This window comes from Phacochoerus africanus, chromosome 15 (assembly GCF_016906955.1).
Source record: "Phacochoerus africanus isolate WHEZ1 chromosome 15, ROS_Pafr_v1, whole genome shotgun sequence".
In the NCBI taxonomy this organism is placed as follows: Eukaryota; Metazoa; Chordata; class Mammalia; order Artiodactyla; family Suidae; genus Phacochoerus; species Phacochoerus africanus.
This window is the reverse complement of record NC_062558.1, coordinates 126,638,918-126,663,707: the sequence shown is the minus strand read 5'-3', so window position 1 is coordinate 126,663,707 and position 24,790 is coordinate 126,638,918. Positions and strand designations below refer to the sequence as shown.

General features: G+C 43.8%; 1 protein-coding gene across 5 annotated transcripts in view; it reads left to right on the top strand.

Annotated features, from left to right (window-relative positions):
• The window catches only part of GFRA1 (GDNF family receptor alpha 1), a 217,902-nt gene that overhangs the window by 138,367 nt on the left and 54,745 nt on the right, over window positions 1-24,790 (top strand). For all 5 annotated transcript variants that reach the window (XM_047760706.1, XM_047760707.1, XM_047760705.1 and 2 more), the window contains one exon: window positions 16,521-16,857. In XM_047760706.1, the coding sequence (XP_047616662.1) occupies window positions 16,521-16,857 (337 nt within the window). The remainder of the gene's footprint in view (window positions 1-16,520; window positions 16,858-24,790) is intronic.

Below are 24,790 nucleotides of genomic sequence, written 5' to 3'. Positions count from 1 at the left end.
GGGCCTCAGCCTGCCTCAGCCGACTCGCTCTCGGCATCCCATCCCGTGGACAGCAGCCAGGTGGGAGAGCTCCTCCGGGAAGACGTGGCTTGGTGCCCACCGAACACCATGCAGAAAAAGCTGTAGTTACTCTGCAATTCCCTAAGGAGACAGAGCCGCCAATTAAGTTGCAGAGACCCGATGGAGATCCTGGCTAAGGAATTTTAATGTAAAAATGCCAGGGTTTAAACTTAATCCTGGAGCTAACTGGTGTAGACCTTCAAACGGGGCCCTAACAAGAGTTTTGCTGGGGCTCAGAAGGGTGATTGTGTGAATGCATTTGGAACCGATTTAAAGCTAGACGTGAAATGAGCAGGAACACTTGCCAACCCACTATTAAAATAAAACCCAGAGGTTGACTGAGGCGTGCCCGCAGATGGGCACACACATGTCCCTAATGCCGTTGGCTTCCTCTGCAGCTTGGGCGAGGCCATGGGGGGGTTGGTTGGGGAGGGGCTCTGTCTCGGCCCACCTTAGAAGAAGCAGGGCTGGAAGCACCTGCTAAGTCCAGGCTTCATTACAGATTTATCCTGGGAATATGGGCAAAGAAAGTCTCCTCAACATGATCTCCGTGGGTGATCTCCAGATGGCACCTTTTAGGGACTGCATTCCTGAAATGGGACCAGAGCCAACTAGAAAGCCTGGATGTACTAGGAAAATAATGGGGGTGCAAATGGATAATAAGGAATGGCTTAACTGACTAAAGACCAGGGAACTCCAAGTTTGATCATTGGTAGCACCTGGGAGCTCTGAAAAAAGTACAGATTCTCAGAAGGTAGGACAGAACCCAGAAATGTTTTTATATATATATGTATGTATACATATGTATATGTATGCAAATAATATATAATTATATTACATATCAATTGTTAAATAATATAATAATTACATTAATATTATATAATATGTATTATTATATACTATATACAATATAATGTAATCAATTATATATATAATCTTTTTCTTTTTTGGCCACACCTGTGGTATGTGGAGTTCCTGGGCCAGGGATCAGGTCTGAGCCCCAGTTGTGATCTACACCACAGCTGGAGCCTTAACCTACTGTGCCTGGCCGGGATCAAACCTGTGTCCCGGCACCGCAGAGACACCTCCAGTCCTGTTGCACCACAAAAGTATTAACTCCACCTTATATTTTTGAAGTTTGTTCTCCAGGGGCTTCAAATGCCCCTCCAAGTTTGGTAACTGTTTGAGGGAGCCAGTTTTTCAAACACTTAAAACCTGTTTGCATAAAAGAGAAATCATGTGCTAATCTTCATTAAAATAGAACCCTAAACCAAACAAAATTGTTTTAACCCACCTTGATGTGAAACACCTTCTTGAATGAAGCAAAAATATCATTTTATGTATCTACACACACACACACACACCCCTATATATATACATTTGCACATATATGTATACATGTAGATAATTCAGACTCACAAATCTAATGAAGATGGACATTCCTTGTCATCTTCTGGAATGTGGCTACATTAATTCTAGACATTCTGCCCAGCTAGTGGCTTTGTCTCCCTGAAACCGGCCTCAACTTCTGGCTACTCTCTTTTGAGAATGCACACCCTGTAAGTACGAAGTCCTGCCATTATTATTCATGCAGCTTTTGTTTGCCTTCCCAAAAGAAACGATGGGGCTATAGCAGATGAGTGATGGTTGCTGGGCTGTGGTGAAGGTAAAAGCCACTGCAGGTGGAGCAGCTTAATGGGGTATTAATTGGAAAGCAGGTGAAGGCAAATAGGTAGCACAGCAGGTATGTAAATAGGCTTGTGGGAAGAAAGGCATTGAATTTTATGCTCTTTAACTAAAAATAAAGACCTGATATTTAGCTTATCTTTGCTGAAATCCTACACTGTGAGGGCCTTGACAACCGCCAACATCATCAATGATTCATTATTATCTCAGCATCATCTTGGCTACTTAATAGGATCTTCAGCCTCCTCATTTTTCATTGTTTCAGCTGATTCTTTGGCTTTAGAATGCATACTTTTTCTTCTCTCTCTATATATATATCAGGGTCAGAACAGTTTTTGTAGATTGTGTAGAGGAGGTAACATTTCAGCCTATTGCCTGCTTTCTGGTGGCATCCTTTTGTTCTGGCTCATTGGAGAAACACAGCACATGTCCAGTGTGAGTACAGATAATAAGACTACCAAGAACACATACATCCAAACGTATATTGTCCCTCAAACGAGTCACTTTGAGAAGCAAAACATGTATTCCACTGCCATAATTGGCTCAAAACCTTTTCAAGAAAACCACTTCCCTGGTTATTTTCAGGGCCAATTTTTAAGTCACCCATATGAAAAAAATCCTTACATACATTCATCACTTTTTTTCTGCCCCTAAACATTGCCCAACATCACCACCTATTTCATGACCACAGTTAGTGCTAAATGACATTTGGCTTTTAGAATCCATCACTGATACAGAGGTTTGCTGCTGCTCAGACTATTCCAAAGAACATGCCTCAGGCTTCTAGAGAAGAATTCCATAAAATGACTGGAGCACTGGCAGCCTCCTTGGGATAAGTGGCCAGCTTCTCAGAGTGATGACTTCGCATGGCACACACTAGAAATTTCTGAATTTGGGTATGCTAGTTTCAAAATCCAGGCACATTGTTTTAAGGCTACCTTTTCGTTTTACTTATAATAACTTAGAAAACTATTGAAAAAAAAAAAACTGCTCAGTATTTCCCTTCCAGTTAGCCCTCGCTGTGGCAATATATTGGTGGAAAAGTGAGGCGGAACTTGGATTCTTGGTTACTTGGTTGGCCCACATTTGTTGTTTTTCTCTGGGGAGAAGCGGCACTGGTTTTGAAGCTGTGCTGAGCACTTTACTGTTGAAATACCTAAATATTAGGGGAGCAGCAGTTTGTACCCCATACAGTGAACTAGGTTTACACCGTCATGCAGATCTTTCACTATAGTTGAAGTACTCATTAATGTTATTGCTAATGAGATATTAGTAATGAAATACCTTTAATTAATGAAATACCTTTAATTAATGAAAATCGGACAAAAGTAAGGGCTGCTCTTTGTGTTTTCCTAAAGATAGGGAAGGTGTGGTTTCCCATCACGGTGCAGCGGAAATGAATCCAACTAGGAACCACGAGGTTGCGGGTTCCATCCCCGGCCTCGCTCAGTGGGTTAAGGAACTGGCATTGCCGTGAGCTGGGGTGTAGGTCGCAGACGCAGCTCGGATCCTGCGTTGCTGTGGCTGTGGTGCAGGCTGGCAGCTGTAGCTCCGATTAGACCCGTAGCCCGGAAACTGCATATGCTGTGGGTACGACCCTAAAAAAAAAAAAAAAAAATAGGGAAGATGTTTGTAAGTCTGTCTCATTTGTGACTTTTGTCTGTCCGAGGACCTCGAATCTGAGCTCGTTGGGATCAAGTGTTCTGGTCCAGAGAAAGTTATTAAAAGATTGCGCTTTTGGAAAATTAAAGGAGTAGGCATTTGGGTATATTATAAAGATTATCTGAGATTGGAAAAAAAATACTCATAAATGAGAGTCAGTCCTACATGTAATAGCAAATTTCATGGTTGAAGATGCCACAGCACTGAATACAATTAATAGTTCTGAAGCAGCAGTGGAGTTCTTGGGTAGGCTCCGAACACATAATTAGATTATTAAAAATGGCCTGTCTTAGGCTGACTATTACTAAATTGAAATCCAATTACGGCTTTATGATTTTGCTGAAAAATATTTCGCTGTTTTGCTTGAGTCCTCGTAGAAGATCATTTCCTCTCGGTATCAGCATTTGCACATGTCACAATGTATTTTCCAAACAAATCTGACCTCAATTATCTTGGAATCAATCTTACATTAGATACAATATATTTTAATGAGTGTTTTTACATCTAATATCATAATCGTGCCTCTTCATACTTGAGGAATTAAAAGATGGCGATAGAAGACTTTGCAAAAATATCTTTTTAATGAGAGGCATGCATATTTTAGAAATAACGAAACCGTGCCATCTTCATCCACGGAAAGGCATTATGCTCAAATATGTGCCCGAGTGTGCTGCAAGACAAACTTGGTTCAGTTCTCAGTAATTGGCATTGGAACTGTAATAAAGCAGTTGTTTGCAAAGAGATGGGCTCAGAAATTTCATGCACTCCTGCAGTGTGGATTTAAATGCTGAGTTAAATATTTATGAACCCGAGATTTTTATAATTGATCATTGTATGATTTATACACAGTAATTATAATTAGGTTGAAAGAGATTTTAAAAAGCCTGTTTCCTGGTAGCCAAGGCCATTAAATAACGCTAAGCTGCCAAAACAAAAATTAGGCGGGAACCCAGCCATCGAGTTCCGAGCTCCCGTCCCGTATCCCTCACACAATGAGACCCCGAGCCTCACCAGGCATCTCACCTGGACACCGACTCCTGCATTACCTGCAATCATTTTTCATTCCTTTGTTTCGAACCCAGTTGAACATAAACAAGTAGCAAACTTCAGAGATCCAAGGTGTAACAAAAGGAAAAGGTGGAGGAGGTTGGAAAGGTTAATTAAAAATGTAATGATCCCGTTTGCTGAGACAGCACTATTCATCATTTTGCAGCAGCAACCATGTGACTTGCACACCGCTTATAGGAAGCGTCTATAATTTTTTAAACTATGGATGGGGAGGTGGACCACAGTGTGTGCTTTACGGAAAACGGAAGCTCTAACAGATGAGCTTAAGGGTGTGCGAGCGTGGGGTGAACCCATGACTTGGTGGTTAAGCTTAGGCTCTGTCTTCACCGGGCAGAATGGTTTCCAAATTCACAGGTATTCAGAATAATTCAGTCACTGTGAACCCCAGGAAAAACTTGGGTATGCCTTAAGGCTTAAGGTCGTTGTTGAAGGTATGAAAAGACAGGAGAGAGAGGAAATTCATCATCACGTAATACAATATGTCTAAAATGGTGTGTAAATGGCAAAATGGGCTCCAAAGAGCCAACATGTGCCTTTTAAATGTAATTTTTAGCACCCCAGCTGGAAAAGGCCAAGCTCTTGAAGGATCGATTGCAAGGGTCACAGCCCATATGATCAGATTTGCCATCTGATCCACGTGGACAGCAGAAGACCAGACTGTAAATGTGAGCTTCCAGAAAAGCCTGCCCTACCCCTGTGAAGATCTTGGAGCTTTTCCCCCATTTTTTTTTATTTGCTAGGATAACATGATAGTGGGAGCCTCTTAGAAGAAGAGCAGTAGTTATGTTAATATGGTAATTAATCACGTTGGAAAGAAAGAGGAAAACTGAATTGGTTGTGAATTCAGTTCTGCAGCCCTAAAAAGAAAGGCAGAAAGATACCGGAAGTTGGCGAGCATTTGTAAACATCGGTCTCTCACTGTGTCTTGTGAACTTTCTGATTAACAAATCACATCTTCGTGCAGGCCACGCAAATTTTCACATATTTCCTGTTCTATTCCACCTCCTAATCTGTAGAAATGGATTTCTAGATGCTTGCATCTGTGCTCCATCCTGCATCATTCTGACTGGTTAGCTGGCCCCGGCATTTGCCAATAACAGTGGCATTTTCTAAGTGTAAATAATGAGGAGCTGCCAGCCACAGCGATGGCCTCTTTGATTTGGGACAGTGTGCGGATTGTACTTGGGATAAAGGCAGTTCCTCGCTCTAGAGGAGTTTAGAATGTGAAAGCCTCTTCCAGTGCATAATTCATCCTTGACACCTCCGCATCTCCCTGTGTTGGAGGGACCTTTTACATTTGCTCTGCCTGCAGGTCAGGGTTGGAATCCTTGGGCCATGTCCTTTTCAGAGCAGCAAACAGCTGAGAGGTTGGCGCCATGAGTGCTGCGTGGGTTTTGTGTTTTTTGTTATTATTGTTATTTACATTATGGTTTTGTCCTGATCAAGTTTTATCCTAGATCCTAGATGCTATCATCAGAAAAGGCAGTTTGTATTATAATCATCAGATCAAAAACCTTGAGGCTTGAAGGAGCCTTAGGAACTGAGGCCCAAGGGGGAAAGCTGACTTGTACAAAGACATTTGGATAATTGGACCATGTTTAAATCCCAGGACTCTTAATTTAGTGCTCTCTCAGCAGCACCTGACCCTTTTTATTCCATGGCCTGGGAGGCAGCCCTCCTATTGCTTTGAAGGGTTGTATCTCCTGTGCCCGAGAAAACAGGACACAAGTCACATCAGATGTGGTCACAGCCAGAGAGGCTTAGAACGATGAGGGAGAAAGCACTACGTAACCTGCCTGGAGCAGCATGGAGATGTGTAGCTTTGAAAGGAAAAGCTGGGGAAAGGCATTCTTTGTAACACGGCGTAGGCGTGCCAGACAGGAGTTCATCAGCCCCCACAGCCCACACACGTGCTCTCCCCCAGAAGAAAGGATTTCTAGCAAACAGCCTTCATTCTGAGAGTGCTTCCCATTCAGACAGCAGCCCAGACATTCTACCGAGTTAAAGAATGAGTAACAGCAGATGGAGGGAGCAAGGTTTTACTGCTGCGCTCTAAAATGAGCTGCGGAGGGAGTTCCTGTCGTGGCGCAGTGGTTAATGAATCCGACTAGGAACCACTAGGTTGCGGGTTCGATCCCTGGCCTTGCTCAGGGGGTTAAGGATCCAGCGTTGCAGTGATCTGTGGTGTAGATCACAGACGCAGCTCGGATCCAGCATTGCTGTGGCTCTGGCGTAGGCTGGCGGCTACAGCTCTGATTAGACCCCTAGCCTGGGACCCTCCGTGTGCCTTGGGAAACGGCCCTAGAAAAAGCAAAATATAAATAAATAAATAAAAAATAAATAAAATAAAATGAGCTGCGGGGAGGACAGCACTCAGAGTTATGGAAAAGCTGTTCCCATGCCTTCCCACGCAGGAGGGCCAGCGCGGGTGGCCGCCAACCAGGCCTGTGCCACTCCTCCAGGCCCTGTGTGAGTGGAGGGAGAGTTGGGTGTGACCCAAGTGGCCTGAGTTGAATCCTTCTCCCCATTCCTCCCTCTGCCCTCAAGTCACTGAGGGAGCAGTTTTGTGCACTGGGGGATCCATGTAAGAGAGAGGGGAGATCAATCTTCTTATGAAGTTAAAACTCCACTCTAATTTCTATGTCCTGTGATTTCAAGAGTGTTTACTTTGAACTTCATGGTGGCAGGATACCTGAGAGAGAGTTGGAGGCGAATCTGTGAGGACACTAATGTTGAAACGAGCTAAACGTTGCTTTCCTTATTCTGTGTATGTGTGGCTTCTTTTTAAAGAAAAGTGTGTATATAAATCTATTTTTCAATGTTTTTTGAACCCTTTCAAACATACAGACAAGTGGAAACAATTGTGCATCAACTCACCATCTAGAGTCTACCATCAAATTTGAATGGAGTTTCTCTAAGTATCCATCTATCCATCCCTTTTGTCTATCAGTCAATTCATCAAAGTTTAAAAGAATGCACATATCCATATACTTCCCCTAAATGCTTCAGCATACATCCTGTTAACCACTTTTTAATATTTGTTTACTGTTTTCCTTTTGAGGTAAAATTTATATATGTATAAACCTTAAGTGTACGATTCTCTGAGTTTTGACCCAAATTTCCATTAAGATAGAGAATATTCCTATCGCTCCAGAAAGTCCCCTCTTGCCTCTTCCCAGATAATCTCCACCTCCATCCCCTGGAAGCAGCCACTCTTCTGATTTTGTTCCATGATAAATTAGTCTTATTCTAGAATGTCACATAATAGAATTATTCAGTGTGTACTTTTCATGTAAAGCTTTTTTTAAAAATTCAGCACAGTGCTTCTGATGTTCATTCATGCTGTTGTGTGTATACATGGTTTCTGAGTAATATTCCATTGTAAGGATAGACCACAGTTAGCTTGTCATTTTCTCCCTGATGGATACATGAGCTCTTTATAGTTTTTGTTTATTATCTGTACAGTGCTGTTACTGCCTTGTCGAGGTCTTTTAATGGACACATATTCTCATTTCCTTTGGATAAATACCTAGAAGGGGAAATGCTCAGTCATAATGTAGGTGTATGTTTGGTTTTATAAGAAAGCTGCCCCCCAATTTTCCCAAATAGTTGGACCATCTTACATTCCCACTGGGATATATGAGATTCCAGGAGCTCCACATCTTCGTAAACATTTGTTTAAGTTGTCAGACTTTACTTTTAACCACTAGTGTATAGTGTATCTCATTTTGGTTTTGTTTTTTGTTTGTTTGTTGTCTTTTTAGGGATGAACCCTCGACATATGCAAGTTCCCAGGCTCGGAGTCCAATCTGAGCTGCAGCTGCCAGCCTATGCCACAGGTACAGCACCGTGGGATCTGAGCCATGTCTGAGACCTATACCACAGCTCATGGCAGTGCTCGATCCTTAACCCACTGATCGAGGCCAGGGATCAAACCTGCGTCCTCTTGGATGCTACTCAGGTTCATTACCACTGAGCCATAATGGAAACTCTTATCTCACTGCAGTTTCAATTTGCATTTGCAATTCCCTGATAACTAATGAGGTTGAACACTTCATGGACTTATTGGTCATTCATAAATCTTCTTTTGTGAAGTGTCTGTTTAAATATTTGACCCATTTTTCAATTTTTTTTTATTATTGAGTTTTAGGGATTCTAGATATATTTTAGATACTCATCCTTTGCCAGACACGTTTTACAAATATTTTCTTATAGTCTGATTTGTCTGTCTATTTTCTTAATTTCTTAAGAAATCAAGTGTCTTTAATTTTGATGAAATCTGACTTACCATTTTTAAAAATGCTATTGCTTAGTGTGTTCCATTTAAGGAAACTTTGCCTACTTTCCAGCTTATCTTATGTTTTCTTTTGAAAGTTTTTTGATGTTAGCTGTTATGTTTAAATTTGTGGTCCATCATGCATTAGTTTTTTTAATTGAAGTATGTTTACATTTACAATGTTGTATTAGTTTCTGGCATACAGCCAAGTGATCTTTCTCATATTCAAGAATATATATATTTTTTCTCATATTCTTTTCCATTATGGTTTATTGCAAGATATTGAATACAGTTCCCTGTGCTATAGAGTAGTACCTTATTTATCTGTTTTATATATAGTAGTGTGTTTCTGTTAATCCCAAACTCCTAATTTACCCATCCCTCATTTCCCCTTCGATAACCATAAGTGTTTGTTTTCTATGACGGTGAGTCCATTTCTTTTTTGTAAATAAGTTCACTTGCATCATATTTTAGATTCCACATATAAGTGATATCATATGGTATTTGTCCTTCTTTTTCTGCCTTCACTTAGTATGATAAGCTCTAGGTCCATCCATGTTGCTGCAAATGGCATTATTTCATCCCTTTATGGATGAGTAGTGTTCCATTGTATTTATACACAGCATGTGATTTTTATACATAGTGTGAAGTGTTTTTGTTTTTGTTGTCATTATTGTTTTTACATTGATTTTCAATTATTCTAGTACCATTTGTTGAAAAGATTTCTTTCTCCGTTGTATTCCTTCAGTGACTTTGTAAAAAAAAAATTAAGTGAATGTGGATGTGTGGATATGCTTAATTTGAGTTATGGTGTCTGTTCCATTGTTTGATTTGTCTATATTTATGCTGTATTGCACTGTCTTGATAACTGTAGCTTTATCATAAACCTTAAAGTGAGTGTAAAGTCCTTCAACTTTGTTGTTTATTTTCAGTTGCTTTGGCTATGCTGTGTCCTTTGCACTGCCCTATAAATTTTAGAATCTGCTTGTCAATTTCAAAACATACTATGATTTGGAGATTATTGACATATGAAGAATATTGAATCCTCCGATCCATGAACATGGTATATATTTCCATTTATTTAGATCTTATTTAATTTCCTCAGCAATGTTTTTTAGTTTTCAGTGGAGTGGTCTTGTGTGTCTAGTGTTAAATTCATTCCTAGGTGCCTTTTTGGGGTGCCATTATAAATGGAATTGTGGTTTTAAATTTAGTTTTCTAATAGTTTTTCTGATAGCTTATAGAAATACAATTGATTTTTGTATATTAATATCCTTTTTGTATAGTGATATCCTTTGACTTTGATGAATTTATTTTTTAGTAGGTTTTTTTTTTTGCAGATTTTTTAGAATTTTCTAAGTCATCTGTAAATACAGATGTCTTCCTTTCCAATCTCTATACTATTTATTTATTTATTTTATTTTGGCTATCCCACGGCATTCGGAGTTCCTGGGCCAGGGATCAGATCCTAGCTGCAATCACAACCTAAGCCGTAGCTGCAGTGACACCTGAGCCTTAACACACTGTTCCAGGCTGGGGATTGAACCTGTGTCCCAGCGTTCTCAGGACGCTGCCAATCCCATTGTGCCACAGCAGGAACTCCACCTTTTATTTCTTTTCATTGTTTTATTACAATGGATACAACTTGTAGGACAATGTTGACTATAAGTGATAAGAATGGGCATCTTTTCTTTGTTCCTGATTTTAGGGGGGGAAACAGTCAATATTTCACTCTTAAATGTGATTTTAGCTATAGGTTTTTCATAGGTGCCCTTTATCAGAATAAGATTCTCTACAATTTTTAGGTCACTGAGCCATTTTTACCGTGGAATGAGTGTTGCAATTGGTTGAATGCTTTTTCTTAGTCTATTAAAATAATCATAAGGTTCTCTTCCTGTCTGTTAATATGGCAAGTTACATTGATTTTTAAAATTTCAAACCAACCTTTCATTTTGGGATAAGCCTTAGTTGGTTATGATATTTTATCCTTTTAACATGTTGCTAAATTCTGGTTACTAAACTTCTTGAATCCATATTTGTAAGGGATATTAGTCTATAACTTTCTTCACCAGATTCTGCTATTTGGGTTATATTGGCCTCATAAATCAAGCTGGGAAGGGTTATGAGAATGTTTTATGTGAATGACAGTCAGAAGCTAGAAGGAAGTCATACATTTGCCTGTGAGCTGGAAATCAAGTAGTAGTTTTTTGCTTCTCTGAATGTGCCAGGTTGTGCATTCTGGAATTTGTCACAGCCTCTGAAATAATGATAAGGAGATGGTGTTCTGATAGCGTCGTATGTCAGTGAAAACAGAATCAGCTCAAAGTGAGGCCAAGTCACACCAGCTGCTAAACGGAGATTGGTTTGGACATAAAATGGTTGATCCAATTCTCACTTCAAATAAACCTTTTCCTTTGCAGCATTGCTCTTCTCTTTTGATAATAATAATAATAAAGCAAACCTTAATTGGGTTTATGAAGTTTTAACAACTTTAAAAAGGAAGTTAACATTATTTAACAAAGCAGGCACAATATTTTGCCTAGGACAGTATTTTTTTCCTGTTTTCTTGAGATATAATTGAAATACCCCACTGTGTAAGTTTAAGGTGTACAGCATAATGACTTGACTTGGGTGTGTTGTGAAATGATTACTGCCGTAAGCTTATAGTCACCACTTTATATAAATACGAAAAAAAGAAGAAAAAAAATTTTTCTCTGTGATGAGAACTTTTAGGATTTACTCTCTTAGCCACTTCAAATATTCTGTATTAGCAGTGTGTACTATAGTTATCACGTTGTAATCATATCCCCAGTACTTATTCATCTTGGAACTGTAAGTGTGTACCTTTTGGCTACCTTCATCTAACTGCCCCCCATCCTCTCCTTTGCTTTTGATAACCACAAGTCTGACCTTTGTTTTTCTATAAGTTTTTTAAATACAATTTTTATTTTTTCTATTATAGCTAATTTACAATGTTCTGTTATTTTCTGCTGTACAACAGAGCGACCCAGTCATTATATATATATATACACACACACACATATGTATGTATATGTATATATACATATATATTCTTTTTCTCACAATATCCTCCATCATGTTTTTTTTTTTTCAGAGGGTTTCACCTCAAAGTGAGAACATGCAGTATTTGTCTTTGTCTGACTTATTTTACTTAGCGTAATGCTCTCAAAGTCCACCCATGTTGTTGCACATGGCAGGATTTCCTTCCTTTTTGTGACTGGATAGTGTTCCATTGGAAACATATACCACATTTCTCTTTATCTGTGTAGTCCTTGAGGAACACTTGGTTGTTTTCATGTGGTGGCTCTTACAGATAATGCTGTAATGAATACGGGGCTGCAGATACTTCTTTGAGAAAGTGATTTTGTTTCCTTTAGATATATACCCAGAAGTGGAATTGCTGGACCAGAGGGGAATTCTATTTTTAATTTTTCGAGAATCCTCCATACTGCTTTTTCCATACTGACTGTACCAGTTTATGGTCTCACCGGTGGTGCACAAAGTTTCCCTTTCCTTTTTTCCACACTCTCACCCTCACCAGCATTTATTAGCTTCTGTTTTTTTGGGGTTTTTTTTTGTTTTGTTTTGTTTTGTTTTGTTTTGTTTTGCTTTTTAGGGCCCCACCCAGGGCATATGGAGGTTCTAAGGCTAGGGGTCCAATTGGAGTTGTAGCCACCGACCTACACCACAGCCACAGCAATGTCAGATCCAGATGCATCTGCGACCTACACCACAGCTCATGGCAATGCCGGATCCTTAACTCACTGAGTGAGGCCAGGGATCGAACCCACAACCTAATGGTTACTGTGTCACAACAAGAACTCCTTTTTTTTAAAAAAAAAAAGAAAAAACGGCACCCATGGCATATAAAAGTTCTCAGGCCAGGGATCAAACCTGAGCCACACAGTAGAGATCAGAGCCACTTCAGTGACAAAGCCAGATCCTTAACCTCTGTGCTACAGGAGTATTCTTGTCTCTTGTCTTCTTGATGATAACTGTTCTAACAGGCCTGGGGCAATATCTCATTGTGGTTTGATATGCATTTCCCTACTGATTAGTGATATTAAGCATCTTTTTATCTACTTTTTATCTTTTTGGCTTTTTGTATGCTTTCTTTGGAGAAAGGTCTCTTTCGGCCTTTTGACCATTTTTTTTAAACTTGGGTTATTATTATTGATACTTTTGCTTATGTAGGTTCTTTATATATTTTGGAAATTAAATACTTATCAAAGCATAATTTGCAAATATTTTCTACCATTCCATAGGTCACCTTTTCATTCTGTTGATGGTTTCCTTTGCTGTACAGAAACTTCTTAAACCCTACTTGTTTAATTTTTGTTGTTTTATTCCAGGTCAGTTTTTTTTTTTTTTGGTCTTTTGTCTTTTGTCTTTTGTCTTAAAAAGGCCACACCCATGGCATATGGAGGTTCCCAGAGTCAAACCAGAGCTGTAGCTACCAGCCTACACCACAGCCACAGCAACACAGGATCTAAGCCTAATCTATGACCCAAACCGCAGCTCACAGCAATGCTGGATCCTTAACCTACTGAGCAAGGCCAGGGATCGAACCTGCATCCTCATGGATGCTAGTCAGATTCGTTTCCGCTGAGCCACGACGGGAACTCCCAGGCCAGTTTTTTAAAACTTGTGTATTATATGGACAATTTTCAGAGAGAAATAAATTTTCTGGACCTCATATGTTGAGTTTTATTATTTTAATCCTAATTTTACTTGAAGTTTATAAACATAAAACCATCAGCTCTTACTCTTTGCTTTTATACAGCTATAAATGCAACACACAAATTAAGTATGAATAAAACTTTAAAAACAATGACATGTAAGTTAATAACATAAATCGAATATGAAGGATCATATTGTTTTGCTGCAGCGAAATTGGTGTTTACAGTCGGGATGTATTTCTCTGTTTCAGCATGAGTCCTTTTGAGTTTGGCAGGCTTACATTACTGGGTGCCATGTGATGACTTAATTTTTCTGTCATTTTCCTGCATTTGAACCTACACGAACTGTTTGTTCACATATCACTGACTACAGCATTTAAGTATTAAGTCAACCTCTGTGCCTCTTTTCTTTTTAGCCAGAGATCATAAAGTACCGTTGAACACCAATCCAAGTGTAAATGTTGGCAGTGAAACTCTATGCCAGTGTGCAGCCTTAAGGACGTAGATGATTCTAAATTTGGCCATATTAATTTGTTTTAGTGTATCATCCAAAAAAATGCATAATTTGGAAATCTCCTAGCAAGTTATAGACCCTTAGGAATGTAAGTCATTGTTGCCAGTGGGGCCAACAGCACACCAGTAGACATCTCAGAAGAGGAAGAGGCTGGAAGTGTCACCAAGACCTGGTGGAGGCCCTGGCTATCCTGTCAGGGAACACGGTGACTGTTTTATGCCTTGCATCCCAAAGCTCCTGAGTATGAAAGCAGAGAAGCCGCTTTGGGAAGGTCATGTTGGAGAAAATGCACCAGGTGTGCTTGTTAAACCAGCAGGATGTTCATGCAGCTGCTAGTTTCCTGTACTGCTCACCTAGGAAGGGCTGAATGTCTTGTTTATTGCCTTCCGCGTTAAATGGTTGGATTTCGATGTCCTAGGCAGAAACACGAACCTGGGGCATCATAAAATACTGCTCGTGGTGCCAGGGTATCATTTGGGGATTTTAGATTTTTGCATATTGGGTTTTCTTGAAGCCAGGCACATCATCAGCAGACCAGGGAGAGGTTGTCATACCCTGAAATGTTGGCTTTGTTGTGTGTGTTCCTTTCTCATATAAATTTTTATTTTATTTATTCATGAGCTCTACCTCATAATAGATTTTAAGTGTCCAATACATATTGTTAACTATAGGTGTGATGTCATACAGCAGATCTCTAAAACTTAGTCATCTTTTTTTTTTGGGCTTTTTGGCTTTTTGCCATTTCCTGGGCCACTCTCGTGGCATATGGAGGTTCCCAGGCTAGGGGTCCAATAGGAGCTGTAGCCGCCTGCCTACGCCAGAGCCATAGCAACGCGGGATCCGAGCCATGTCTGCGACCTACACCACAGCTCACGGCCACGCCGGATCCTTAACCCACTGAGCAAGGGCAGGGATCGAACCCGCAACGTCATGGTTCCTAGTCGGATTCGTTTCCACTGTGCCACAATGGGAACTCCAGAACTTAGTCATCTTGTATCACTGCAAGTTTATACCTTTTGAGTGAAAACTTCCCATTTCCCCCTTGCCCCAGCCTCTGGCAGCTACCATTCCACTCTCTGCTCCTGTGAGTCTGAAGGTTTTAGATACCTATGCATGGAACCATATGGTATCTGCCCTCCTGTGGCTGGCTTATCTCCCTTAGCATGATGTTCTAAAAGGCTCATCCATGTTGTCGCCTGTGGCAGACCTCCCTCTTTTTTAAGGCTGAATAGTAGGCCATGTGCCCTTTAGATGGATGCAGAATGCACCGCCTATCTTTCAGTCTCACCCAATCCAGCTGGACTCTCCTATTTCGTCAATTCTCGAATGTCTTCCTGGCCCCCATCACCTAGGGGCAGAAAGAGAATGAAGGGAGTTTCAGAAGCCAAGAAGGGGCTGAGGGCTGAGCAGGAACTTGCTGGGGATTGAATCCCACGATTGTATGGTTCTTGTCTGCTCCCTCCTTCTGTCTCGGGAAGGTCGTTGCTACACCTAATTATCCACTTTTCAACTTTTCTTTTCTGGGAGGTTTTTCCATCACGTCCCCTCCCTTTGGTAAGACCTATATCATGGGGAAACGAGCTCAATTTCCTGTGTCCATTTATCTTTTAACTTTGCTCATTGACCCTGCCAGCCCACCCAGCCACCCCAGTGGGCTCTGCTTCCCCCATGCTCTGTCTCCAGGCTGCCCAGTGGGCAGCCCGGCAATGAACAGCCCTGGTTTCTCTGACAGCAGCAGCACAGAGGGCTTGGACAGAAGGGAACATATGTTTTGTGAGATTCCTGAGGCCTGTGGTTTGTAAGCCCATTGAAATTCTATCCAAAACACTAGCTGAATTTTTCTAATCTGCAACCTCAATACTCTTGGATCCCACATTTTCTGTGTGGTAAGTTAAATGGTAATTGAGGTTTACAAATTTTTATGTAATTTATTCTGGTTTTCTTCCAGTGGCCTGTGAGCTCGAACTTAAATACAGCTTCGTGGTAGTTGCTTCTTCCTGTTTAGAGAGCTGGCATAATATTTTGTCTTCTGGGCTCAAATAACCATGCAATTACTCTGTAATCATATAGTAATTAGCATGTACTATGTGCATTTATTACATAATTATATTCCTGGAGGATTGCATGGCAATTATACTTACATTCAGCATATCATTTTATATACTATGTAATAAACAAGTATGTAATTTGTTGCTTTTTTTTCTTTTATCCTAATTTCAGTTTACCAACCAGGAGCTGGAAACCTGTGCTCCTGTCGCCTTGTTTATACATAGCCGGGCAGGTGCCTGGGTGCCTTTGGCCTCGCTCAATACCTCCTAATTATACATCTGAGACAATGCTAGGAACTGGTATGCTGCCGTGAGCTCCCAGCCTTTGTGCTCCGAGTACTTCCTCATTGTCATGAACTCATTAAGTTATTAGCTTCAAAACACAGAGTTGATCAGAGCTGCCAGCCCTGCCAGGTGAATGGCAGAATCTCAATTAAAACAGAGGACACGTGAGCCGCCCTGGCGCCCAACCCTGTGATCACGCCCGCCTTTCTCTCCTTTTGCAGTGGAGCACATCCCGAAAGGGAACAACTGCTTGGATGCGGCCAAGGCCTGCAACCTGGACGACACCTGCAAGAAGTACAGGTCGGCGTACATCACCCCGTGCACCACCAGCATGTCCAACGACGTCTGCAACCGGCGCAAGTGCCACAAGGCCCTCCGGCAGTTCTTCGACAAGGTCCCGGCCAAGCACAGCTACGGGATGCTCTTCTGCTCCTGCCGGGACATCGCCTGCACCGAACGGAGGCGGCAGACCATCGTGCCCGTGTGCTCCTACGAGGAGAGGGAGAAGCCCAACTGCCTGAGTCTGCAGGACTCGTGCAAGACAAATTACATCTGCAGGTAAGCACGGCAGCCCGGTGACTAATGAGGAGGCCGGGAGAAACTTTACGGCTGCTTCAGTGGCGGAGCTCTCCCTGGTTTCCAAATTTCTACTGGGGAGATGGCGGGGCGGGGGGGTGGGGGGATGAATTGGCCAGAGATGGACCTCTGCCTCTGCCACAAGCTTCTTCAGAACCTGATCAGGCTCTTGTGCTGAGAAAGCTTCCCCTTTTTAATCCAAGCAAAGCTTGGAGAGCTGCTGGAATGAGGTAAATAGGCCTGAGCACAAAGGTTCCCCTGAGGCCAGGTGAGCTTGAAGGAGTATGCCCGCTCTGCTAGAGTTGAGGCATGCCAGGGGTCAAAGGGGATTCAGGAAGTGTGGTGGGCGTGCTGGAGATATGGAGGCTCTTGACCCCAAGGTCAGAACACTGGAAGAGAGCAGCAAGAAGGATGGAGCTGTGTCCAGCCTTGAGGAGAACTTCCAGAATGCCTGGGTCTTTCTGGGCCATTCGGTTATTGACGTGGCTAAGCGTGGACACCTTCCTTTTTGGCCACGCTTCCAAATCTCAGCCCCCATCAGAAACCTGGCAAGAGTCTGGGCTGTGTCATTGCAAACAGTCACTTTCTTTTCTTTTTGGCCATGTATTAATTTATTTCAATGTTTGACGGACTCCGTGAATGTATGTGTTTTTTAAGGCAAAAAAGCAATCAAGAATTAGGTAGAGTAAAGCTTCCTCTTCCCTCTGCTCCCCTCTTTCTCCCAGTTGTCACTGTCAAGGATTTGATGTGTGTCCTTTCAGTACTTGGGGTTGAATTCATTGCTGATTGAAGCAAGTCGATTTTGATAAGCAGAGACTTGAGCCTTTGTAGCCTGAGGCAATGCTGGTGCTGCATGCACAGAGCGGGCTGGATCCCGGGCTGGAGATGCACACGGGGCATCATTTTGGACATCACCTGTCCTGTGCTCCCAGAGCCAGGAGTCTTCAAATGCCACCTCTGACAAAATCCTCTGCATCCGATAATTGTTCACAGGCAGACAAGTAGGTGAGGGCATGAATGGGTGGGTGCTTGTTTTCTTATAAGTTTCCCATTTTTAAAGAGCAAAGGAGGGGGGAAATACGGCTGATGTTTTGAGGATTCTGGTGAGCTGAGTTTCTAGTCATTTTGTATTCGTCTGGTAGGATGGGGGCCCCATTCTTTCCTTAGACTAGCCCCTAATGGTAACCAAAGAAAAATAAACGTTCTCATTATCTGCAGAACCGCCTCCTGCTGAAGACGTTCTGGCAGCAAGGTCCACCTATATTTTTTGTTTGTTTGTTTTGTTTTTTCTTTGTTTTTTAAATTGGAAGCTATAGGAGAAAGAATTTGGGTGACCAGGCATGACTTGGGAAAAATCAGCTGCTCGGGCAATGCGCCTTCTCCAAAGAGTCTTCCTGACTTTTGTGCCCCTGTTTCAGTGAGACCCTCTTAGCTGCAGGCTAGGACCATGGATGGCTGTGCCAGAAGGGGCCTAAGGAAGAGGCAGGGCCTCCATGCAGCCATAACCTGGGGAAGCCAATCAGCCAAGGACTCCAGAAACCCCCTGCTAGAGGTTAACGTGGTGAGGGCCAGGACCAAGGCAGAAGCTCCGAGAGCATCACTCAGAATTAGGGTGTCAGGGAGCAGAGATTCTGAAGACCTCTCCCTGCGGAACCCTGCCTCTGCAACCTGAGTTCCTGTGCCCCTTTAGTCTTTGAATAGAAGGGATCCCTCTGCTAAGAGCAAGACTGGCTTTCCAGGATCTTCCTTGGCCTAAAGCCAGACAGCCACGGCCCCTCTCTGTCTCTACAGGAGACTGAGCCTGTTCACTAATGGGTCCAAGCCAGAAGGCCTGGGGATGGGAGGCTGCTGTCAGGGAGAGAATGGGACAGTGGCTGAGCCCTCTATCCCCTGGGCGATGGCTGAGAGGCACAGGAAAGCGTGGTGATGGAGCCTTTTCTCCTCTTCTCATGAGACCTGTCTTACACGAGAGGTCCAGAGGCAGCTCCTGACATCTGTGCAGGCTGAAAGCCCACTCTGGGTGATTCATTTGCATTACCTGGTGTGCTCCCTAAGAAGAGAGAGTTCTGGGAGGATGGCTGGGAATTAGTCAAATCAGTTGCTTCCCTGCTGAGCTGTGGTGAGAAACATCTGGGAGTTTGGGAAGTTGGGGTGTTCTGAGGAGGAGGTAGGATGAACCTGCAGATCACAGGATGGTTGGGTGCTGTTGGAGCCCAGACTGACCTGGCAGGCAGGTTCTGTGAACCATTGGCTTGAAGGCAGCCCCAGTAGCATAGATGGCTTCAGGTGGTCGGGGCAGAAAGGAACATGGGACAGCAGGACAGCCCTCACCTCATGACTGACTGTGCCGGACGGCACCAAGGTGATAACAGCCACCACTCACTGGGGTGAGGTCAGGCTGGATGGGAGGTGCGAGCAGAAGTGTCATTTGTGGAGCTGCCATATTTTTGGCTTTGGGTAGAATTTGGAAGCTGTTTGGGAATCCAGATCCTAGGCTCTCTAGGGACCCTAGCAAGTGAAATTTGCCTCCGTGTGATTGATGGATTTTATACTCTGTCTTGAGTCTTCGCTGGGAAGTTGAGTCAGTGACTTCCCCTGGTGTTACCTGTCGTTAAGTTATTTAGCCTCTAATTTCTTTCCAGAGCTTGGCCTTATTACTCATGATTACCCCCTCCCTGTCGGATGTGGTAAATGTAATTTAAGCTGCTAGGTAAGTTAGCGGTGTTTCCTTTCATCGGGTTTTATTAATCTTGTCTTTAATTTTATGCCTTTTATTGCATCCCTTCTCGATCCATCTCGGTGAAGCCCTCGCAGTTACTACTACCTGGAGCCACAGCTGATAACTGGTGGTTGGAGCTGAGCCTTCATGTTAATGTTACTCTGACCCAGGCCCATCCAGAGGGAGGGAGGTGACCGCCAGTGGGGTGACAAAAGGCCCTGTTTGTGTATCCCCAAGGCAAAGGGATGGCAAGAGGGAAAAACACTTCCTAAAAAGCATATTCCGCGGAAGCTCACATTTCAAATGCTCCATTGCCATCTCAACATCAGTGACTATCAAAGAGCTGCTGAAGCTCATTAAAACTTCCCTGCACTTAATGTTTTCCAACTCGAAGCACACAGGTTTCTTTCCCTAGGGCCCAGCAGTGCCTCTGTGCAAAACCTGTCTCTCCTGCTTTGTGCTTTCAAACCGAGGAGACGCAACTTTAGCTTTTCCTTTTGACTTTGTTTTCTTTTTTCCTTCTCCCTTTTAGGAAAGCTGACAGGTTTCTTTCCTCTTGGGGTGGTTGGGGAGAGGCGAGAGCTCGAATGTTTAGGCCTCCAAGCTTGTCTGCAGAAAAGCAAAGGCAGAGGTATTATTAGAAGAGTGTGATGCAATTTAAAAGCCTCCAGTTCTTCCCTGAAGCACAGTGTCTCCCTTGCCACTTTTCCTCTGGTTGCTTTCCTTCGTGCCTGGAAGGATGTCAGGACTGGGTTTGGTCCTAAGGGAAGCATACTCCTTTATTCCTGATGCGAGTGCTTATATATACAAAATTTAAATTTGTACCTCCCGTCCTTTCCTCCAAACTCTGACATCCACACTAAGCTCAGGGTGCTGCAAATAAGTTCATAAACTCTTTTATTTTTCTAATTAATCACTCCAGCGCCTCAGCTGTTCTTCGTTACCAAGAGGGCTAGAGTCTCCCTCCTGAGCATTCCCCTTCCTGTTTTCATCTAAGAATGGCAGAGTTGTAGTCCAAAACCTGTTTTGCTTCCAATACCGAGCAAAGAGGGAGCCTGAGGCGACTGACCAGCCCGCCTGACTTGTGTCTTTAGTTGCTGCCACATGGTGTCGCTGTTGCGAACAGCCTGGAGGATGCTTGGTGGTTTGGTGGCTGTACCCTTCCTAGTCATTCTGCACCTGCAGCAGAGGTGCTGCATCCTTGGGCACAGAGTAACAACTCTTAGTTCATACTCAGCATGTAGCCGCTGTGTTCCAAAGCATAACATTTTGCCCTGGGTCCTGGGTCCTAAAGGGTTCCCACTAGAGCCACCCTCCACCTTAAACACAAAGTGTCTCAGACTCCTCTCCCTTTCCTGGCACTGCACCCTAGGTGGGATTGAGTGTTGTACTTGCATTTTCTTTTCTTTTCTTAAAGTTTTATTATGGTAAGGATGCTTAACATGAAACTTACTCTTAACAGGTTTTTAACTGCACAGTATAGTATTATCTACAGGCACAATATTTTACAATAGAACTCTAGAACTAATTCCCATCTTGCATAACTGAAATCTTATTCCCACTGATCAGCCGCAACGTGCTTGCCCGTCCCCCTAGTTCCTGGCAGCTACAATTACATTCTTTGCTTCCATGAGTTTGATAATCTGAGACACCTCATGGAAGTGGAATCATGCAGTATTTGTCTTTCTGTAACTAGTTTATTTCACTTTATAGGATGTCTTTCTGGTTCCTCTATGTTGTAGCATATTGCTTTTTTAAAGCTGAAACTGTGCTTGGCCCAGTGTATCCCCTGCCTTTGGAGAAAATTCTGACCTCAAAAAAGAAGTCGTCAGGGCCTCTGTGCCCTGTGTCTCCAAGGCTTTCTTGTCCCCCCCCGCCCCCGCCCCCCCGCCCATTTACTAGCTCCTCCTGGTGCTCAGGCTCTGTATCCCCATAGTTTCCAAGATGCTGGCTGTTAACTAAGCCACCGAGTATGTGGTTCTACATTACCCCAGGGACGAAGGATCCTCTAATTGTATCCTAGAGACTTTTTTTTTTTTTTTTTAGCAAAATCAAGAAAGTCTCCCTTGGTACAACTCCAGAAGAACAGCATATATGATTTTCAAAATTCTGCCCTAGCCAGCTCCACATTTTCCACGTTGGCGCTCACCCTGTTATGCTTAGAGGAAATATGTTGTTGCTCATTCGTTAACTGGGACAACTGGGGAAACGTGTCACGAGAGACCGTGCAGCAAATGTCTACTCCAGTAACTGACTTGGTCTGACGTTGTCAGTGCGCCTTTACAAGGCAAGGACTCTGTTTCCTTTGCCCAGAGTCCGACCTCCTTTGCACAGTTAACTGTGGCTTTTACAGATCAAGGACATCTTCTGCTGCTGGGGCTAAATTCCCGAGTTGAAAACTGGATTCTGCGTCGCTGTATCCGGGCTTGTCTTGACATGTGGCGAGCGCGGGAGAAAATGGCTCAGAGGATAATTAATGCCTAAAACTAGATGGGTAGATTAATTTGGCACTTAATTTTATTTTACACTGATTCATTCACAAATGGAAATCAGCAATTAGACAAAGCAAACTTTTGAACCATGGAAAGAAAGGTTCGGGAATATGAGAACATACAAGTAAAACATTTTCCAGTTCATTTGAGCAGTTTTCATTTCAAATGATTACATGGGTGTCTTTAGCGATGCATTCAGAGCGCTGGATGGCTCGTTTTTTTAATGCACCCCACCTGCACGAGCTGCCTGCCACCCAGCCTCTGGGCTGGATGCCCCCTGGACTCCTGGGGGCCACTCCTGTGCGTGTGCAGTGATGCGTCAAGATCCTGAGCCAAGCACAAGTACGTTCTCCAGCGTCCACCGGATGGTGGGGAGGAGCTCGCTTCCTGGTGCATCCAGACCTCCACCCCCAACCCTGGGCATCTATTCAGCACCAGCTGAGCAGGGTCTGAGCGCGCCGTGCCCCTGGCTCGCAGGGGTAACCTGAGCTGTGAATCAGGCGGGAACCCACTACGTGCTCTGTCTCATCGCCTCCTATCTCTTTCCTTATCTCGGTTGGCAGAGGCGGGTGTGAAGCCATTTGTCTGTTCCTGCCGTTGCTAAAAAGCGCCTGTCCAGACTGACTCAGCGTTCTCTCTCTCCCCAGCCAGCCCCTCCATGTGCCTCCGGAGCTCCCGGAGCTCTGCTTCTTTCTCCCCGACTCTTCCCTCACCTGCCCACGTCCTCATCAGCGTCATTATGGCCACTCCTGGCCCCGAGACAGAATCAGAGATCATTTTGCCACTTATTAGAACCACGTGGACAGATGGCGTCTTGGCAGCAGAACTGTCTTTTACTGTCTTTGAATATGAAAGTGGAGGAAACTGGAACGAAATTGAATCCACCCAGCAAGCCCAAAGGGAGAGCCTCAGATTTCTTTGGGGGAGGACGGGTCATAGTGGAGGGTCTCGGGAGCTGCATCAGACTGGGCCTCAGCAGATGAGATGCAGGGAGGGTCAAGCAGAAAGAAGGTACTCGATTTGGACAAGATGCAGTGAAGGGAGTGGGAGGTGGGGCTCTGGACTCTGTCGTGGGGATGGAGGGAGAAAAATCAGTTGATATAAAGGCATGAGGGTGAGGGCCTCCGGTGCTGTGTTGGATTTTATCCTACAAGGTGGGGGCAAGAGAGATAGGATGCACTGGACCTCAGGGAGTACTCAGGTGGCCGTGTGGGGGAGCTGTGGTGGGGAGAGGCCAGGAGGCCAGGTAGGAGGTACTTGCGGTGGACCAGGTGAGAGGTGGCCAGGAGAACAAGATACACGTTGGGAAGCTTGATGGGCATCCTGGAGCAGAGAATCTGATGATTTGTTGAATGCTGGGAAGATCATAGGGTCCTTGACACGCTGGTGGCTGGGCAGATGATGGTGTTGGTTGCCAGGATGGGAGCAGAGGAAAGACGGACAGACTCATCTCTTGGGTTGGAGGTGGGAGAAGAAAGTCGTGAATTGTTGTGGCCATGTTTCCTTTGAGCGGTGTGTTCTTTAGGACTCTTTTGATCTAGGATATGAAGCTAGAAGCTAGCTTGAGCTCGCTGGGGCGGCGGGGGGGGGGGGTTTATTCACTCAAAGGACAGGGGAGGGAAGGTGGTTGACCATAGCCAGGATGGAGGGCTCAATGTCACCTGTCTGCCCTCTCACCTCTGCCCGCCTCTGCTGGTCTGCTTCCTTCTCGAACTGTTTCTCAGTGAGTGCTGCCACCAGCAGCTGCATGCACATATCCTGTCACCTCGTGATCAGAGAGATAGAGATGCTTCCCCACTGGAGCCTGTTAGAAAAATCCCAGGGAGGGGACTTTGATTAGCCTTGCTCGGATTGCTTGGACATACCCATCCCTGGACCAGCCCCTGAGGCTAGGGGGCACATGTACTTTGGCCCAGTGGAAAGCACAGGCAGCAGGGGCTACAGCCAGAGGCAGGAAAGGGTACCTGGCTCAGAAAAACAAGATCGGGTCCACTTGCACAAGGATGTTCACATGGAGGTGGGAGGCTCGTGCAGCCAGGTACTCAGAGGTGAAGGCACAGTCCTTCTAATGGTCCTCAGGTCTGACATGAACTGCCCCCTTGCCTTTACCTCTGGCTTCCCTGCCTCTGCTCCCTCTGCTTCAGCCACCCGGGTCCCTTTGCTGATCCTAGAATGCACCAGGAATGTCCCACCTCCAGCCTTTGCTCTAGTTCTCTCTGTCTGATTACTCTTTCCCCAGATGCTCCCAGACAAACTCGCTCACCTCCAAGTCTCCTTAAATCTCATTTTAATGAGTGTCACACCGGTCACTTTATTTACTATTGCAAGTCCCTGCCTTTACCCCTTAGCCTGTTCCCTCCCCCCTTTCTTTTTCAAGGCACTTTTTGCCTTCTAACATCTCATATAATTTACTTATTTGCTTTGATTATTATTCATCTCTTTTCTCCTTTGGGATATAAGTTCCAGTCAGGGTTCTCTATCTGTGATATACCCCAAGTGGCTAACACTGTGCCTGGACAATAGTTGGTTGTACTTACTAAATATTTGCTGAATGAGTAAATGAATGAATCATCTTGAAACCTGAATGAATCTCTGAGAAGAGGCTGGGGTATAGGAGTAGATTTTAGAATCATCAACATAGAAATTGTTGAAGGTGTATCATAGGATTTATTCCCCAAGGAAAGTGAGTGAGAACAGAAACAGA